The sequence below is a fragment of the Blennius ocellaris genome (assembly GCF_963422515.1).
Source record: "Blennius ocellaris genome assembly, chromosome: 5".
NCBI classification, from domain to species: Eukaryota; Metazoa; Chordata; class Actinopteri; order Blenniiformes; family Blenniidae; genus Blennius; species Blennius ocellaris.
In genome coordinates, this window is record NC_137654.1 from 10,848,859 (window position 1) to 10,862,035 (window position 13,177).

General features: G+C 38.9%; 1 protein-coding gene across 3 annotated transcripts; it reads left to right on the forward strand.

The window, feature by feature from the left end:
* The first annotated feature begins 859 nt into the window (after positions 1 to 859).
* rer1 (retention in endoplasmic reticulum sorting receptor 1) lies at positions 860 to 10,960 on the forward strand. 3 transcript variants are annotated; one of them, XM_080497159.1, is made up of 8 exons: positions 860 to 930; positions 2,202 to 2,283; positions 2,512 to 2,616; positions 3,152 to 3,248; positions 3,661 to 3,739; positions 7,711 to 7,846; positions 8,982 to 9,036; positions 10,428 to 10,960. In XM_080497159.1, the coding sequence occupies exons 2-8, from the start codon at positions 2,203 to 2,205 to the stop codon at positions 10,436 to 10,438; spliced, it is 564 nt and encodes a 187-aa protein (XP_080353285.1). In that variant the 5' UTR covers positions 860 to 930; position 2,202; the 3' UTR covers positions 10,439 to 10,960. The 3 variants fall into 3 exon arrangements, with proteins under 3 accessions (XP_080353285.1, XP_080353283.1, XP_080353284.1); XM_080497157.1 differs by having other exon boundaries at positions 8,982 to 10,960; XM_080497158.1 differs by lacking the exon at positions 860 to 930 and adding an exon at positions 1,076 to 1,136 and having other exon boundaries at positions 8,982 to 10,960.
* The last annotated feature ends 2,217 nt before the right edge of the window (positions 10,961 to 13,177 follow it).

A 13,177-nucleotide genomic window follows, 5' to 3' on the forward strand; every position in this document is an offset into this window, starting at 1 on the left:
ATATTAAAACAATCACAAGGACAACTTATTATCATCTGAAGAATACAACAAAGGACTGATGTCTAGGCAGGATTCAGATTAATCCATGCATTTGTCTTCAGTTAACTTGATTACTATCATGCTGTCTTCACTGGTCTTCCTAAAAAATGTATCCACTGATTCAAAACACTGATGCTTGACTCCTGACAAATACAAAGAAAGAGGACCACATCAGTCCAGTTCTCAGGTCTTTGTACTGACTTCCTGTCATATAAATAATTGCTTCTTGTCTACAAATCTGTGAATGGTTTCGGCCCAAAATACATCTCAGATCCTCAGTTGCCACGTGTCATGCAGACCTCCAGGTCATCCTGATCAAGCCTGCTTTCTGCTTCAAGAGTCAAAACCAAACATGCAGAAACTGTTTTTATTTTTTCTGCACTAAATATTCGTGACAAACTACCTTAAAACTGCAGGACAGCTCCACCTCTGCGAGTTAATTTGAAACCAGGCTGAAGACCTTTCTATTTGCTTTGATCCGCCTTCTAGTGAAGACCAGATTTATGTATTTTATGCTCTTATGCTTACTGTTCTGCTTTTCATTGTGTTGATATTTTAGATTTTATTATGCTAGATTAAAAATAAAAGCCATCTTGTCTTGCTTTTTAAAAATCGAATTATTCATATTCACTTCTAGTTTGGTAGTAAAAAAAAGTATTTCATGTCCATTACTGTGACTTAGAAATCCATCACATAATAAAAATGACAAAAGTTGAGCTTTTTTGATGGTGTCTCGTACAAGAGCCGCAGCCGCCCTGCTGCTCGGGCTTCGACTACCTTCGCCTTGCGCTCGATCGAATGCTCGCGGAAGTAGTGACGTGTACACACGAGCTAAAAGTGGCTAGTTGAACTAGCTAGCAGAGCCGGGTAGTGACACAGCGGCCGTCTCAGGTGAGAAACAGCTTCCATTCATTATTTCAGCCGCATTTACAGATACACCCAACAGATAAGAAGGACACGGAAGTCCAGCAGTTAAATTAAAAAAGACTGTATCCATACAGTGAACATGTGTGGCGCTAATACTGATTACTTTCATTTCTAACGCTCCGAGCTCGCTAGCTGCGAAGAAATTGGTGACGTCGTCCACGGCACCGGAAGTGAGTTGTCAAATATGCACAGGTGACTGGTGGGATTTGTAGTTTAAAAATGTCACGATGGACGTTCCCTGCTGTAGACGAAGACGCAGGAAAAAAACTACAACTCATTTTTACCAAGTTTCATTGCTCGTTTCACAGACGATGTGGGAAATGTAGTGACACTCCTTTTGTCTGACAGCATTTTGAGCTTTGGCAGGACTACATGACCCATAACGATCAGCAATTTGGGCAAAAGGGCAACGTACGTTTACTACTTAGCTTTGTGTGGCTCACTGACAAGCTAACACGACATATTTAAAATGGTTTCATCGACAAAACGTTAAGAACCGTTTTCATATCGTTGTTGTGATCGTAGCCGTGGTGTAGGTTACCAGTAAAATTATCTCAGTTGATCTGTTTCACTTTAAGTTATCCTTGCTGCCGAAACCGGCTCACTGTAAAAGTGGCTAACGCCTGCTAGCTTCCACCACGAACAGCCGTAACCACATCGTTTCCTCTCATCGCATTAATTCACTTTTATTAATAGAACATTATTCCCGTGTGGATGACACTGCAGTTTGTATGCGTATGTCCCAATGAACCATTGCAAGCTTTTAGAGATTGGTCAGACAACTAAATGAATTGAATATTCTCAATCCAGTTAAAATGTAGTAAATTAGTCTCATTCTATTAAGGTGGTTTTTTTTTGTACTGGGGATATATAGTTAAACTGAGGTCACATCAGTAGTTTATTTCAAAAAGAACGATGATTATTTACACCATATCTGTTTTCTAATCGACTATCATTCAGATAGTGTACTGGTCGTGTGCTTTGTAGATACAGATGTTTTTTTTTTGTATTTTTATCTGACTGTTTATGTCTTTATTACATCCAGATTATAACATTGTCTCAAAAACGACACATAGACTGCTTGTGTATCAGGTCGAAGCATTCTCTGACACCTATTTCCAGAGCACAGGAAGTGTTTCTCAGATAATGGCCAACGACACAGTGTAAATTCTTGTATGAGTCAGTTTGTTTGAGATGCCTCACCAGTCAATATTTATTTGTATTTTTCCTGATAGAATGTCAGAAGGGGACAGTGTTGGAGAGTCAATCCATGGGAAACCATCTGTAGTTGCTGCCTTTTTCACAAGGATTGGACAGGTAATGTGTCAGTCACTCATGTAACTTATTTAAAAAAGAAATGTCATTCAGAGACATTTGTTATGATTACATTTTAAGTATTCCTCACAGTGGAAGTTAAGCCCACTTTTCAATGGATGCTTTCTAATATGCTGTGGAATCAATAAAGGGATTAAGTGAATGTGAATGTCCTTATGCTTAAGTGATGTTGTCTGTCTGATGGCTTTGTTTTATGTATTGTTGGAGCAGATCTATCAGTCATGGCTAGACAAGTCAACACCATTCTATGCAGTGCGATGGGCCACCACTCTACTACTTATACTTGTCTACATGATCAGAGTGTACATACTACAGGTAAGTGTATATTATTTTTGTGTCTATATTTCCTGTAGTGTAATTTGCTTTAGAAAGCCGGAAAAGTTACTGCAATTCTGATACCTATGAATAATACCTGTAAAGGTGCCAACATTGTTTTAAACAGTTGGATGTGTTCATTCACCTCTCACAGCTGTCTGAAGTAATTGTTTGTGCTCCCTTTGTAATGGATTTCATTATCTTCATCAGTGCTATGTTTGGTTTCTGCTGATTTTCAGCCAAGGTGAGAGATTGGTCTAGGGGAGTGCTACAAGCGGACAGTGGCTCTTCATCAGTGTTTCGATGTTAAGGAAGTGATGCTTCAATCTGTTGATGTTTGAATAGCAACTATAATGTATTATTTATCTGTATTTGTTTTTATGTTCTCTAAAATGTTTTCTAATTCCCTTTTCTAGTTCTATAAAACTCTTATTTTTCATTTGATGAACGTCTTGTTCACTAATTATGCAATCAGCGTCTACATTGTCTATTGGCCTTCTAATAATGTGGTAATTTTTCTTATGCTGCTTTTCAGGGTTGGTATATAGTAACATATGCTTTGGGAATTTACCATCTCAACCTCTTCATTGCTTTTCTATCGCCAAAGGTGGATCCCTCTCTGCTTGATGAAGGCAAGTTGATGCCGTTTGTTTTCTTCATGTTGTAATGTTGTGTTCTTGGCAATGGGTCATTTAAAAACTCTGGCTAGACTCATGTTCGATAACAAATTTCTTCTTAAAGGTTGAAAAATTGTGAATGTTTGTAAGAGTACTTTCTCATCCACAAGATATGAATATTAAGAGGGGAAACATGATCTGATTAAAGAACTCAACAACACAGTCATGTTGTACATATGAGGATGCTGCTGAAACGCATTTTAAAAAGTGCGTGGTGAAACTTGGCGGATATCTATAATGGCCATGTCCGATAGCTTTTGTTTTAACATTTTTACGGTGTATTTCTTCACCTCTTGTGCCTTTTCTATGCAAAAGACATTTTTGTGTATCAAAGCCACCGCATCACCCTGTAACCTCTGTCCTGCAGACGAAGGCCCCTCCCTTCCCACCAAGCAGAACGAGGAGTTCCGCCCTTTCATCAGGCGGTTGCCTGAATTCAAATTCTGGTGAGTGTGCACATCATGGCACAGGCTGTTCTTCACGGTTGACCCCAGACTCGTTTTCCAGTCATTTGTATGGCTGAAGATTAGGTTATGCAACACTCATTTGGAAAAGGATTTTTTAGCATATACCACATGTATTCGGTCGACTTCACCTCTTTGCATCTGCCTCTGACCCAGTTTGATATATTTTATCCCCACCTGAACTTTAAATGTAGGTCATGTCAGTCTTGTGGGCAAAACACACTAACACTAACATAAACATCACGTTTTTATTAGACTTCTTTAAGTCAAGTTTTTCAGCAACAGTTCATTGCCAGTTTGAGAAAAGTTAATGATCAGAAAATGCAGGTAATTTTAGCAGGGTTTTGAAGTTTTTGTTGCCCCTGGTTGGTCTCTTGGTTATTCAAATGTTGTGCCCGCTTGTGTTACCCAGCAGGAAGCGAGCTCAGTGGTTTTGTGTAAGTCACAGATCACATTTGCTTGATGTATGAAAAAAAACATTTTCGGGTTTGCCTTTCCGTGTGGCTCATCCCTGAACTGTGAAAACAATTCACTGTGTTTTATAAGTCCTTTTGCAAGTTGATCCTTGTTTTTCAAGGTCAATGAAAACCTTTGTCTGAGGTATTGTTACAATCTAGCTGTTGTTAAAGGTCACACTAAATTATATTCAACAATGGTCAGATAAAAGTTATAGTTGTTGTGTTTAGAAACTTCAGGCTACTGAAGGTGATAATGTTTGATGCTAATGATGTGGTGCCTGAGAAGTTTGCCAAGCATCAGGAAGTGGGCCATACTAAACTCCCTGAAAATAGTCCCGATTATTTGTGTTGCGTTAGAGCTGGAAAAATTGCAGTTTGTGCTGCGTTGCTTAAGAATTTCTCCAGGGATTAATAAAGTGATTCTGAGTTTTTAAACAAGTTTATTACGAGATGATGACGTCACTCAGACCCCCACATTGTCCAAAGTGAACAAAACAGTTTGTACTGCTTCCTTTTCTTAACCTACACTAACCTCAAGTTGCCTTTTGAGAGAAGACATTCATACATTCGTACATTTCATACTTTCCTGGAGAGGAGTTTATTACAGCCTCGTATAAAATCAACAATAATAATAATATTAAGGCAAACAAAGCTCTGGTGTCGGCAGATATCCAAATTTGGGTACTGTGATCAGATCGGAAGTGGAAAAAATGCACCAGTGCTTTTTTTATTTTAATCTGATCTGTATCCGATACCTAGGGAGCGCCACCTGTTTAACAGGAAATGGTAGCCAATTCAGTTATACCAGTCTCATATACTAAACAATGAATTTGAATTGATAGTTAAATCAATTACAATTACCACAATTGATAGTAAAGGTTGAAGGATTTTGGAGTTCTTGACACAGAAGAGGTCAACATTTCATTCTTCTTTGTGCACATTAATAAGACGGCAAGTATGATTCCAAAAATGATATACTGCTTCCTGTGTGTCTCTAAGTTAACAAGTTAGTAAAGCAAAGATTAGCATGCAGATGGACACATTGGTTTACAGGTTGATAATTACTCCCAGTATCATTATTAATAGAACTCAATCACTGTAATAGAATCAACACATCATCATAAAAGTTAAACAGTTCTGTGCATGGCATCAGGTTTAACATAATCATGTCATGTAATGGCCAGAAGTTGGTTACCACTTCCTGGATGTCTTTGAAGAAGGGGTTGGGTGGCCCAGGCCCGGGAAGCTGGTGGCTTCTGTGGGTTATCACCTCCGTGCTCACTCTGGTTGGCTGCATTGAGCAGGCAGAGAAGGAGGAGAAGTTGTTCCCTTTCAGACTTGAGGAGCCGGTCGCTCAGTCTGGGATGGCTTTTCCTGCTTGTTGAGGGAAAAGCACAAATGGGTTCTGTGAAGGTCTTTTTCCAGGGGACACTGGTTGGCTGCTTCCCTGGTTGATGAGAGATCAGATGCTGGGTGCTGGTCCCTGGTTCAGGGGAAGCGCTGACCCTCATGGCCGAGTCCAAGGAGTGGAGACCTTTGGCAGCAAGCCTCTCGGTGTGAGATGCGAGCAGGTTGAGCTGCTGGGATGCAGCGCCTGTCTCCCCAGTGTTCACTGAGATTCCTGAGAGTCAGACTCCACATGTCACGACCTTGTATCATGACAAATTAAGATTGTCTTTCCTTGGCAATAGACCAACTTATGCTGTAGTCTTGCGAGATCCCAACAATCTTGTGCATATTATTTCAACTGACCACTATGCTGGATGTTCCTCCTGTCAGATGGCCTCCATGCTTCTCATTTCTTTACTGCATGTTCACTATGTGACAAAATCAGCGAGATAGTTGCAGATTTGATGAAGTTAAGATGCATCGTTGAGGAAATCCGATCAGCCTGTTTATACGGCAGTTGCAGTGACGCATATCTGATTCATTTCCACAAATGAACGTCTGTATCCGATCTCAATGTATCTGAATGCATGCATCAGTTTATTGCTTATATTGGCCAAACACAGATCTGATGTATGACACATAAGAGCAGAAAATCAGAATGGGTTCACATTACACATACAGTGTAAATGCAGCCAAAATGACAATCGAAGCTTGTCTGATTGGTTTAGGTGACAATTAAATTTTTGAGAATCTAAAATGATGTAACAGAAGCCATAATAAAATGTATTTATAACTATATTTGCTCGTTTTGCACAAGGCCAATCCAGACATAAGGTAATTAATCTTGATCATATGTGTTCTGATATAATATTAGTTCATGAACAGTCCTCAGAACACCTGGGAAAAATCTTCTGAATTGTCAGTGTCAGAAACCTCACGACACTGTTCGGAGAGTACTGTACAATAAACAACCAATAGAAATGCAGCAGGGAATGATTTGATGGTCAAAGCAACACCAGCCCTGCACCAAAACAATCGTTTTCAGATCCACAAGGAGGTAAACTACTGGCTCATGGCAATACTCCTCTTCTACTTTCATACCTAACGTCTTCCCTGCACATACATCCTGGTGGTGCACCTGCTCAAATATTGAGGCATTTGCTTTGGGAGTGCTCCAACAGTGTACATATGATGCACACTATAATCGCATCGCTGCGTATGTTAAAGCATTTTCAACTGAGAATATGTATGGAAGACTGCATGTGTTGTCTGCAGGAGCCCTTTATTGGAGTCGTAGGGAAGGACTTCCTTCTTTTGAAAAAGTTTTTTCAACTTTTGGTATCACTATTGGAACTTGCCAGCAGAACTCGGTTGTCGCGATCCAAACCAGGACTTTTCACTAAGTAGACATCGTCTGAATTTCAATTTTAATCCCTCCAAAGATATCTGAACCATTAGATGGTGGTGCTCCATTCTGGGGGTTCCTGTTGTACTTGGTGTGGTTTGCACTTTTCACACAGAATGCCTCTCCTGAGGAGTTTGGGGTTGGATCTTTGCTCAGGGACTCCGTGATCAACAGTAAATCTGCCACCAGTGAGCGTCCAGAGTACAAGCTCACTTTCCTAACCCACAGTGCAGCACTGCCCCTCCTCTAAAACGTTACAAACGTCTTCAAACCTGTGATGTCCGCTATGCACTGTGCGATTTTCAGCCGTCCCAAACGAAAGATAACAATCGTGAGAGAATTCATGCCGTGGCCAAAGTTTATTAGACTCGTGTTGAATAGCGTAGCTGCAAACATAAAAGATTGTTAAAATCACGGTGTGTAGCTTTCAGGTCTGACTTTGTTAATAATTGTCTTCTTCTGCAGTGGCCACACTGCCGGCTTCTTGTTTGTGACATTGTTTCTCTTTTAGTCTCTGGCTTTGTTTGTCAGGGTGTTGATATGAGCTTTACATGACATATCAAGAATTTGTGTTGATCATCTTGTTGGATTTCTTTTTTTTTTCTTCTTTTTTTTTCCCTCCAACATTACAAAATGACAGTTTTCACTAAGTTCCTGGGGTTTTTTATTTTTTGTTTTTTTGTTTGTTTGTGGTTTTCTAGGCATTCGGCGACAAAAGGCATCGTCATCGCCATGATTTGCACGTTCTTTGAAGCCTTCAATGTGCCGGTGTTCTGGCCTATACTTGTAATGTACTTCATCATGCTGTTTTGCATCACCATGAAGAGGCAGATAAAGGTAAAAGCTCCTCTCTTAACAAACATACACACACGTTGTACTCGCTATGGGGGTATTGCATTACTACTTGTTGCACATCTAAAGAACAAGATGTTGGAAGACTCTGAAATACAAATTAAAACAGAATGTGTTTTTGTTGCAAAGCTCCTAATTCCATAATTAACAGTTTAATAATATATATAATAGTATTTCCTATTGGTGAAACGCGTGGACTGTAAAAACGATTTGTCAAGCGTTTCTTGAAGCTGCCGTGTTCCAATATAATAACATCCTCATCACAGACGCAGTGTTTTGAACTTGCTGCTCATAACGAGCTGGCTGGTCCCCCTCTTCTTTAGTCTGCAGGATGCAGCATGGCTTCCAAAAAGAATGTCACAGTTTAAATTATCCGACCAGAGTTCTCTATTTTGCCTCAGATCATTTGAACGAGCTTTGGTCAAGAGAATGCTGCAACATTTGTGGATTATGTTCATGTCTGCCTTTTTCTTCGCATGATGGCACTTCAACTTGCATCTGTGGATTTGGCAGTGAGAAGTCTTCCTGAGCACTTATACTGATATTTACCAGAGAACGGTGCCTGATTTTACTGCCAAAAAAAAAAAGACAAAATATCCTGCGTTTCTCTTGACCGTTTGAATAATTTAATGGTAGGATAGCCTACAGACAATGGAAGCTTTGGCGTCTTTGGAACAATTTCAGAGATAAAAGTAAAAAGATAAAATTGCAAGGTTTTATACAATTTGTTGTAGAGTAGTGACCCTCTGACCATTTTTACATATGCGAGGCTTTGCCTCTCTGAAATGATCCTTTTCACATCCAATCATGCACCTAATTGATCATATTAGTTCCCATCATCATATTGAAGATTCAAAATGGAGTATATTTTACTATAATTAGAGTTGTTGTACTTTATGTGCTCATGAAAGTTGGAAAAATCCAATTGTTAAAAGAATTCAGAAAGTGTCCACCGGTTTCTATTCTCATTTAAATTAATTCGGTATCCGGTGATTGCCGTTAATTCTCTTTATGTCCCAGCCAAGAGTTCAGCTTCTTCTCATGAGTTAAGTTGGTAGAAATATTTGAATAAACGCGTACAGAAAGCCTGTCGTTAATTCTCTCCCTTTTCCTCCCTCAGCATATGGTCAAGTACAGATACCTGCCCTTCACACACGGGAAGAGGACATACAAAGGCAAGGAAGACACAGGGAAACCTTTTGCTAGTTAAAAACTCCCACCTATCCTTCCTCTCCTCCTTGTTTAAAAAAAAAAAAAAAAAATCAATGAATAAAAATCAATCACAGCTTGTGGGGAGTGATGAGGAATCCACATTTACAGATCTTTTTTGTAAGCAGGACAGTGACAAGAAAAATACAAACACAACCCATAAGTACCAGTTTTGATCCATGGTTCAGTGTTGGATGAGAATCCCACAGGGGTGTCGGCTGCACAGGTTGAGTTAGATGGGGAATGTTGCCTTTGTTTTTTGTTTTTTCTAATTATTTTTGGAAGATTGCGCTGCATTCATTAAACAGTAGGTGAGACTCAGTGCTGCATTTTGCCTTTTTAATCTTTTTGGGTAAGTATAAAGTCATAAAGAAGCAAAAGACATTTACAGTAAATTGTGATTTTTTTTTTATTATTATTTTTTTTACATATGACTTTGATTTCAGTACTCTTCCCTCTCCCACATCTGCCAACTTTGATTAACATAGTGTTCATTATTATTGTAAAATGTTATATATTAAAAGTTAGTAACAAAAGGGTGTAGTTAGTTTTGAGGTGAAATCTGGTGGAAAGCTGTTGAAGTTGAATCATTTGATGGTATAAAACTTGCTGACTCAGTGTCTCAGGCAGTTTCCCTCTGTGAAGTGAAGACACATGGGGATCATTGGTCACATTGTACTTGAATATGCATTCAGCTTCCATTTGATCTCTTGAAATAAATACTTTCAGCAAAAACACAGTACCTTCCGATTATAATTTACCTTGAATTGGCCACTGATGTATTTCTGTGTCGTCTGATTCTCACTTGCATCGAGCATGCGAGTGTTCATTGTTAAGTCTCTTTGATTTCTCAGCCACCCACCGTAACGCTGAATGCCTCATTCAAGGAGAGTGTCACTAACTCCAACTAAATTCGCCTCCTGTAGCTTCTAGCACGTGGTTGCTTCTATTCTAGCACCTTTTAGTTTGAATTTAGGACCAGACATTAGAGAGCGCCTATATAAACCAAATGTTTAAACTCGTTTTGGAGGGGGTGGCATTTCTATTAGAAGTCGAATACTTTGTCTTGCCTCATATTTTCCAATCTTAATGGGGTTGATTCATTGGAATATTTAATGCCTAAAAGTGCACAACCAGTATTCCAGTCCAAATTGTGGTGGATCTAAAAATGAATAAAAAGCTTACCCTGCATGTCCATTTTATCTTTGAAACATTCTCCCATCTACGTTTCAGAGGTGTGTTTGGTTTGTGTAGGTTAGCTGTTGTGGTCGTTCATAACTTGTGTTTACTTTGAAGAAGAAAACTTTCTGACAAATATAGTCATTCCACGCAAACTGTTGTTCTCTTTCTTTTGCAGAGGAAACATAAGAAAACAGAGATTGAGAGCTTTTATTATAACAAATGGATGAAGTGGGTGGCGATCACACATTGTTTTCTATGAACCTGATGATTTTTCTTTTCTTTCTTTTTTTTATCAAAATGCTGGGAATCTGTCATTAGAATACTTTGATCAGCACTGTAGTAAGGGATCAAAACATTTTCCTGTAAAAAGTTTTGTGTTTCAAAGGGTTGTCTGGATTTGTGTGTGTATATATTCATAAATATATATATATTTTAAAATATAAATTTTTGTTTGAGATTATTTTGTTTTTGTTTTTCATCCAACCATCATACAGTTTCCAAATGTTTGAATACTTTTGAAATTACTGAAAGCTAAACTGGTTAATTTGGTTCTAAATCTGATCAATTAGATGTCTGTTTTTTTTTTGTTTTTTTTTCATGAATCGCATGTTACTTTGTTGTGCTCCAGGTATAAACAAAAACTTGATTTTAATAACTTAAGTGTAATTTTTTCACTCCAGATGCTATTAAAGAGGCTGTGTCCCTTCAGATAGTTTCTGAGTGTCTGTCTTTTCCTCACATTTATGACGGCCAAAAGCAGGAAGTGGGCCCATCACACTTTAAATTGTTGTCTTTTGATCTACTTCTGTCCATTTTAAAAGTTTATACAGCAAAACACATTAAATAGTTGCAGGGCCCAATAAAATCTACAATGGCAGAAAATCCACATCGTATTGAGGTCTTAAAAATAGAATTTATCACACAGCTTAGTGGTACTGTGTTGCCATTTAAGGCTTATGTCATGTAATTTGCATTTGCACAGAGAAAATATGGACTGCCATAGGCTTTTTTTCATTTAAAACAGGATTACTTTTGCAACAACACATAATCAGTAGGGTAAAACTAACCTGTCTCACGACGTTCTAAACCCAGCTCACATTCCATCTTGGTGGAAACATGCTTGCCCTCACTTGCTGTCAAATGAGGGCAAGCATGTTTTCAATTTTCGATTGAACTGACTACTAAACTCATGTGAAAAGTCTATGCCAAACCAACCTTTTTAAGAATTGAGATATGAAACCGCTAAATGTGTCTGTTCAAAGAAATCTATGTGGCATTTTGTGATTTCATAGGTCTGTAGTTGACTTATTTTCAAATGGTTAGAATTTCTTGAAAATAACAGAAAATCCAGCAAGGATGAACATACAGTACATTCCACAAAGAAACGTCCCTGTGGTGGACTGGCAGCCTGCCCGTAGTGCCTTGACCAATAATCAGCAAGAATTAGAAGAAGATTGATGGAATTTGACAAAAATCGAAGTGGATTTCTCTCTGCTGTTGGTATTAAGTAATAAATCCAAGTAAAGCAAGGCTGTAAACGGTTCCCTCGAGGAGGCTGGCCACTCCGAACAGTAACAAATGTTGAAGCCTCGATACAAGTTGGGACAAAGCATCTTCCCAGACATGACCAAGTCTAGTTGACCCGATTCAGTCAATGGCTTTGGGACGGTTCTTATCAGGACAAATGAGAATATATACAAATGTAGCCTCAAACCCGATTACATTTTAGACATACCAACTGAAAACCTGTTGTTTGTGGAAAAATTCAACACAGATTTAGTCAACCTGCCTGCACAAGTCTCCAGCACGGTTCAGATCATGTTTGCATACATATTTGTGGTTTCTCCACCAAACATTAGAGCTGGCTGTAGGTGCCAGTCCGTGTGCATTCTCAAAAGTTACAAAGTGACGCGTCGGGGTCAGTGGACGCATCCAAACTAAGAAAAGAAAATTGAACACTGAAGTCAATGATGAAGCAGAGTTGGGGTTTTCTATGCCTGCTGGGATCTCTGCTGCATGCTATAGCACAGAACGCGGTCCCGTCCTCAGAGTTTCAGCTGGATGGAGATTATTTGCTTGGTGGGCTTTTTGATATTCATCACGTCAGCGCTCCTCTTCAGCTCAACCGACCAGAAGCCATCGATTGCACCAGGTGAGTCCCATGCCTTCATTTAAACTTTCAGCAAACGGCTATTCCCCTCAGTCCATCGGATCTGTTAATCCTTATATTCAGTTTATACTTAATACCATGACATAATACTTAATGTCACCGATGACCCAAATCTAGAATTCCTTCATAATAGTGGTACAATAAACCTCACTAATTATTTTGGAGAGCAGGGTGGAGATTTTTCGATTTTACACTGCTCATATTTGGTGAAAAACATCTGTTGATCACAATTGAACAAGCCATCATTTACATCAGACATGAAAACATAATTAAATTTAAATGAGTTCTGAACCAACATTTTCCTTGAATTGACCCTCAAATATGAATCTATAATTCATCTGAATAAAAGATAGGTTGGCTTTGTCACAGAACAGTCTTGATGTACATTTATAGCACTGGTAGGATGCAAGCATTTAAAAATGTGAGCTGGTGTGTCACTTTAGGAACTGTTAACAAATTTCAGTGTGAAAGTTTTTTATTGCTGCCCCATTGCTTTCTCTGTCCTCAGTCAGCCTTTAATTCTGTCGAGTTATCGGAGCTTTCAGGTGATGAGATTTGCTGTGGAGGAAATCAACAACTCTACCAGCCTCCTGCCAAACGTATCCATTGGCTATATCCTGTTTGACCAGTGTTCAGATAGATATAGCTTCCCAAGTATACTCAACCTCATCTCAGTGAATGGCTTGATTAAGCCTTGGGGGGACTCACACAAGAATTTGATGGCTGTGATTGGTAGTTACACAAGTACGAAGACA

Coding starts and splice junctions, on each gene's coding strand:
- rer1 (XM_080497157.1), top strand. CDS start 2,203: ATGTCAGAAGGGGACAGTGTTGGAGAGTCAATCCATGGGAAACCATCT. Junction 2,617..3,151: donor TCAGAGTGTACATACTACAG/GTAAGTGTATAT, acceptor GCTGCTTTTCAG/GGTTGGTATATAGTAACATA. Junction 3,249..3,660: donor TCCCTCTCTGCTTGATGAAG/GCAAGTTGATGC, acceptor TCTGTCCTGCAG/ACGAAGGCCCCTCCCTTCCC.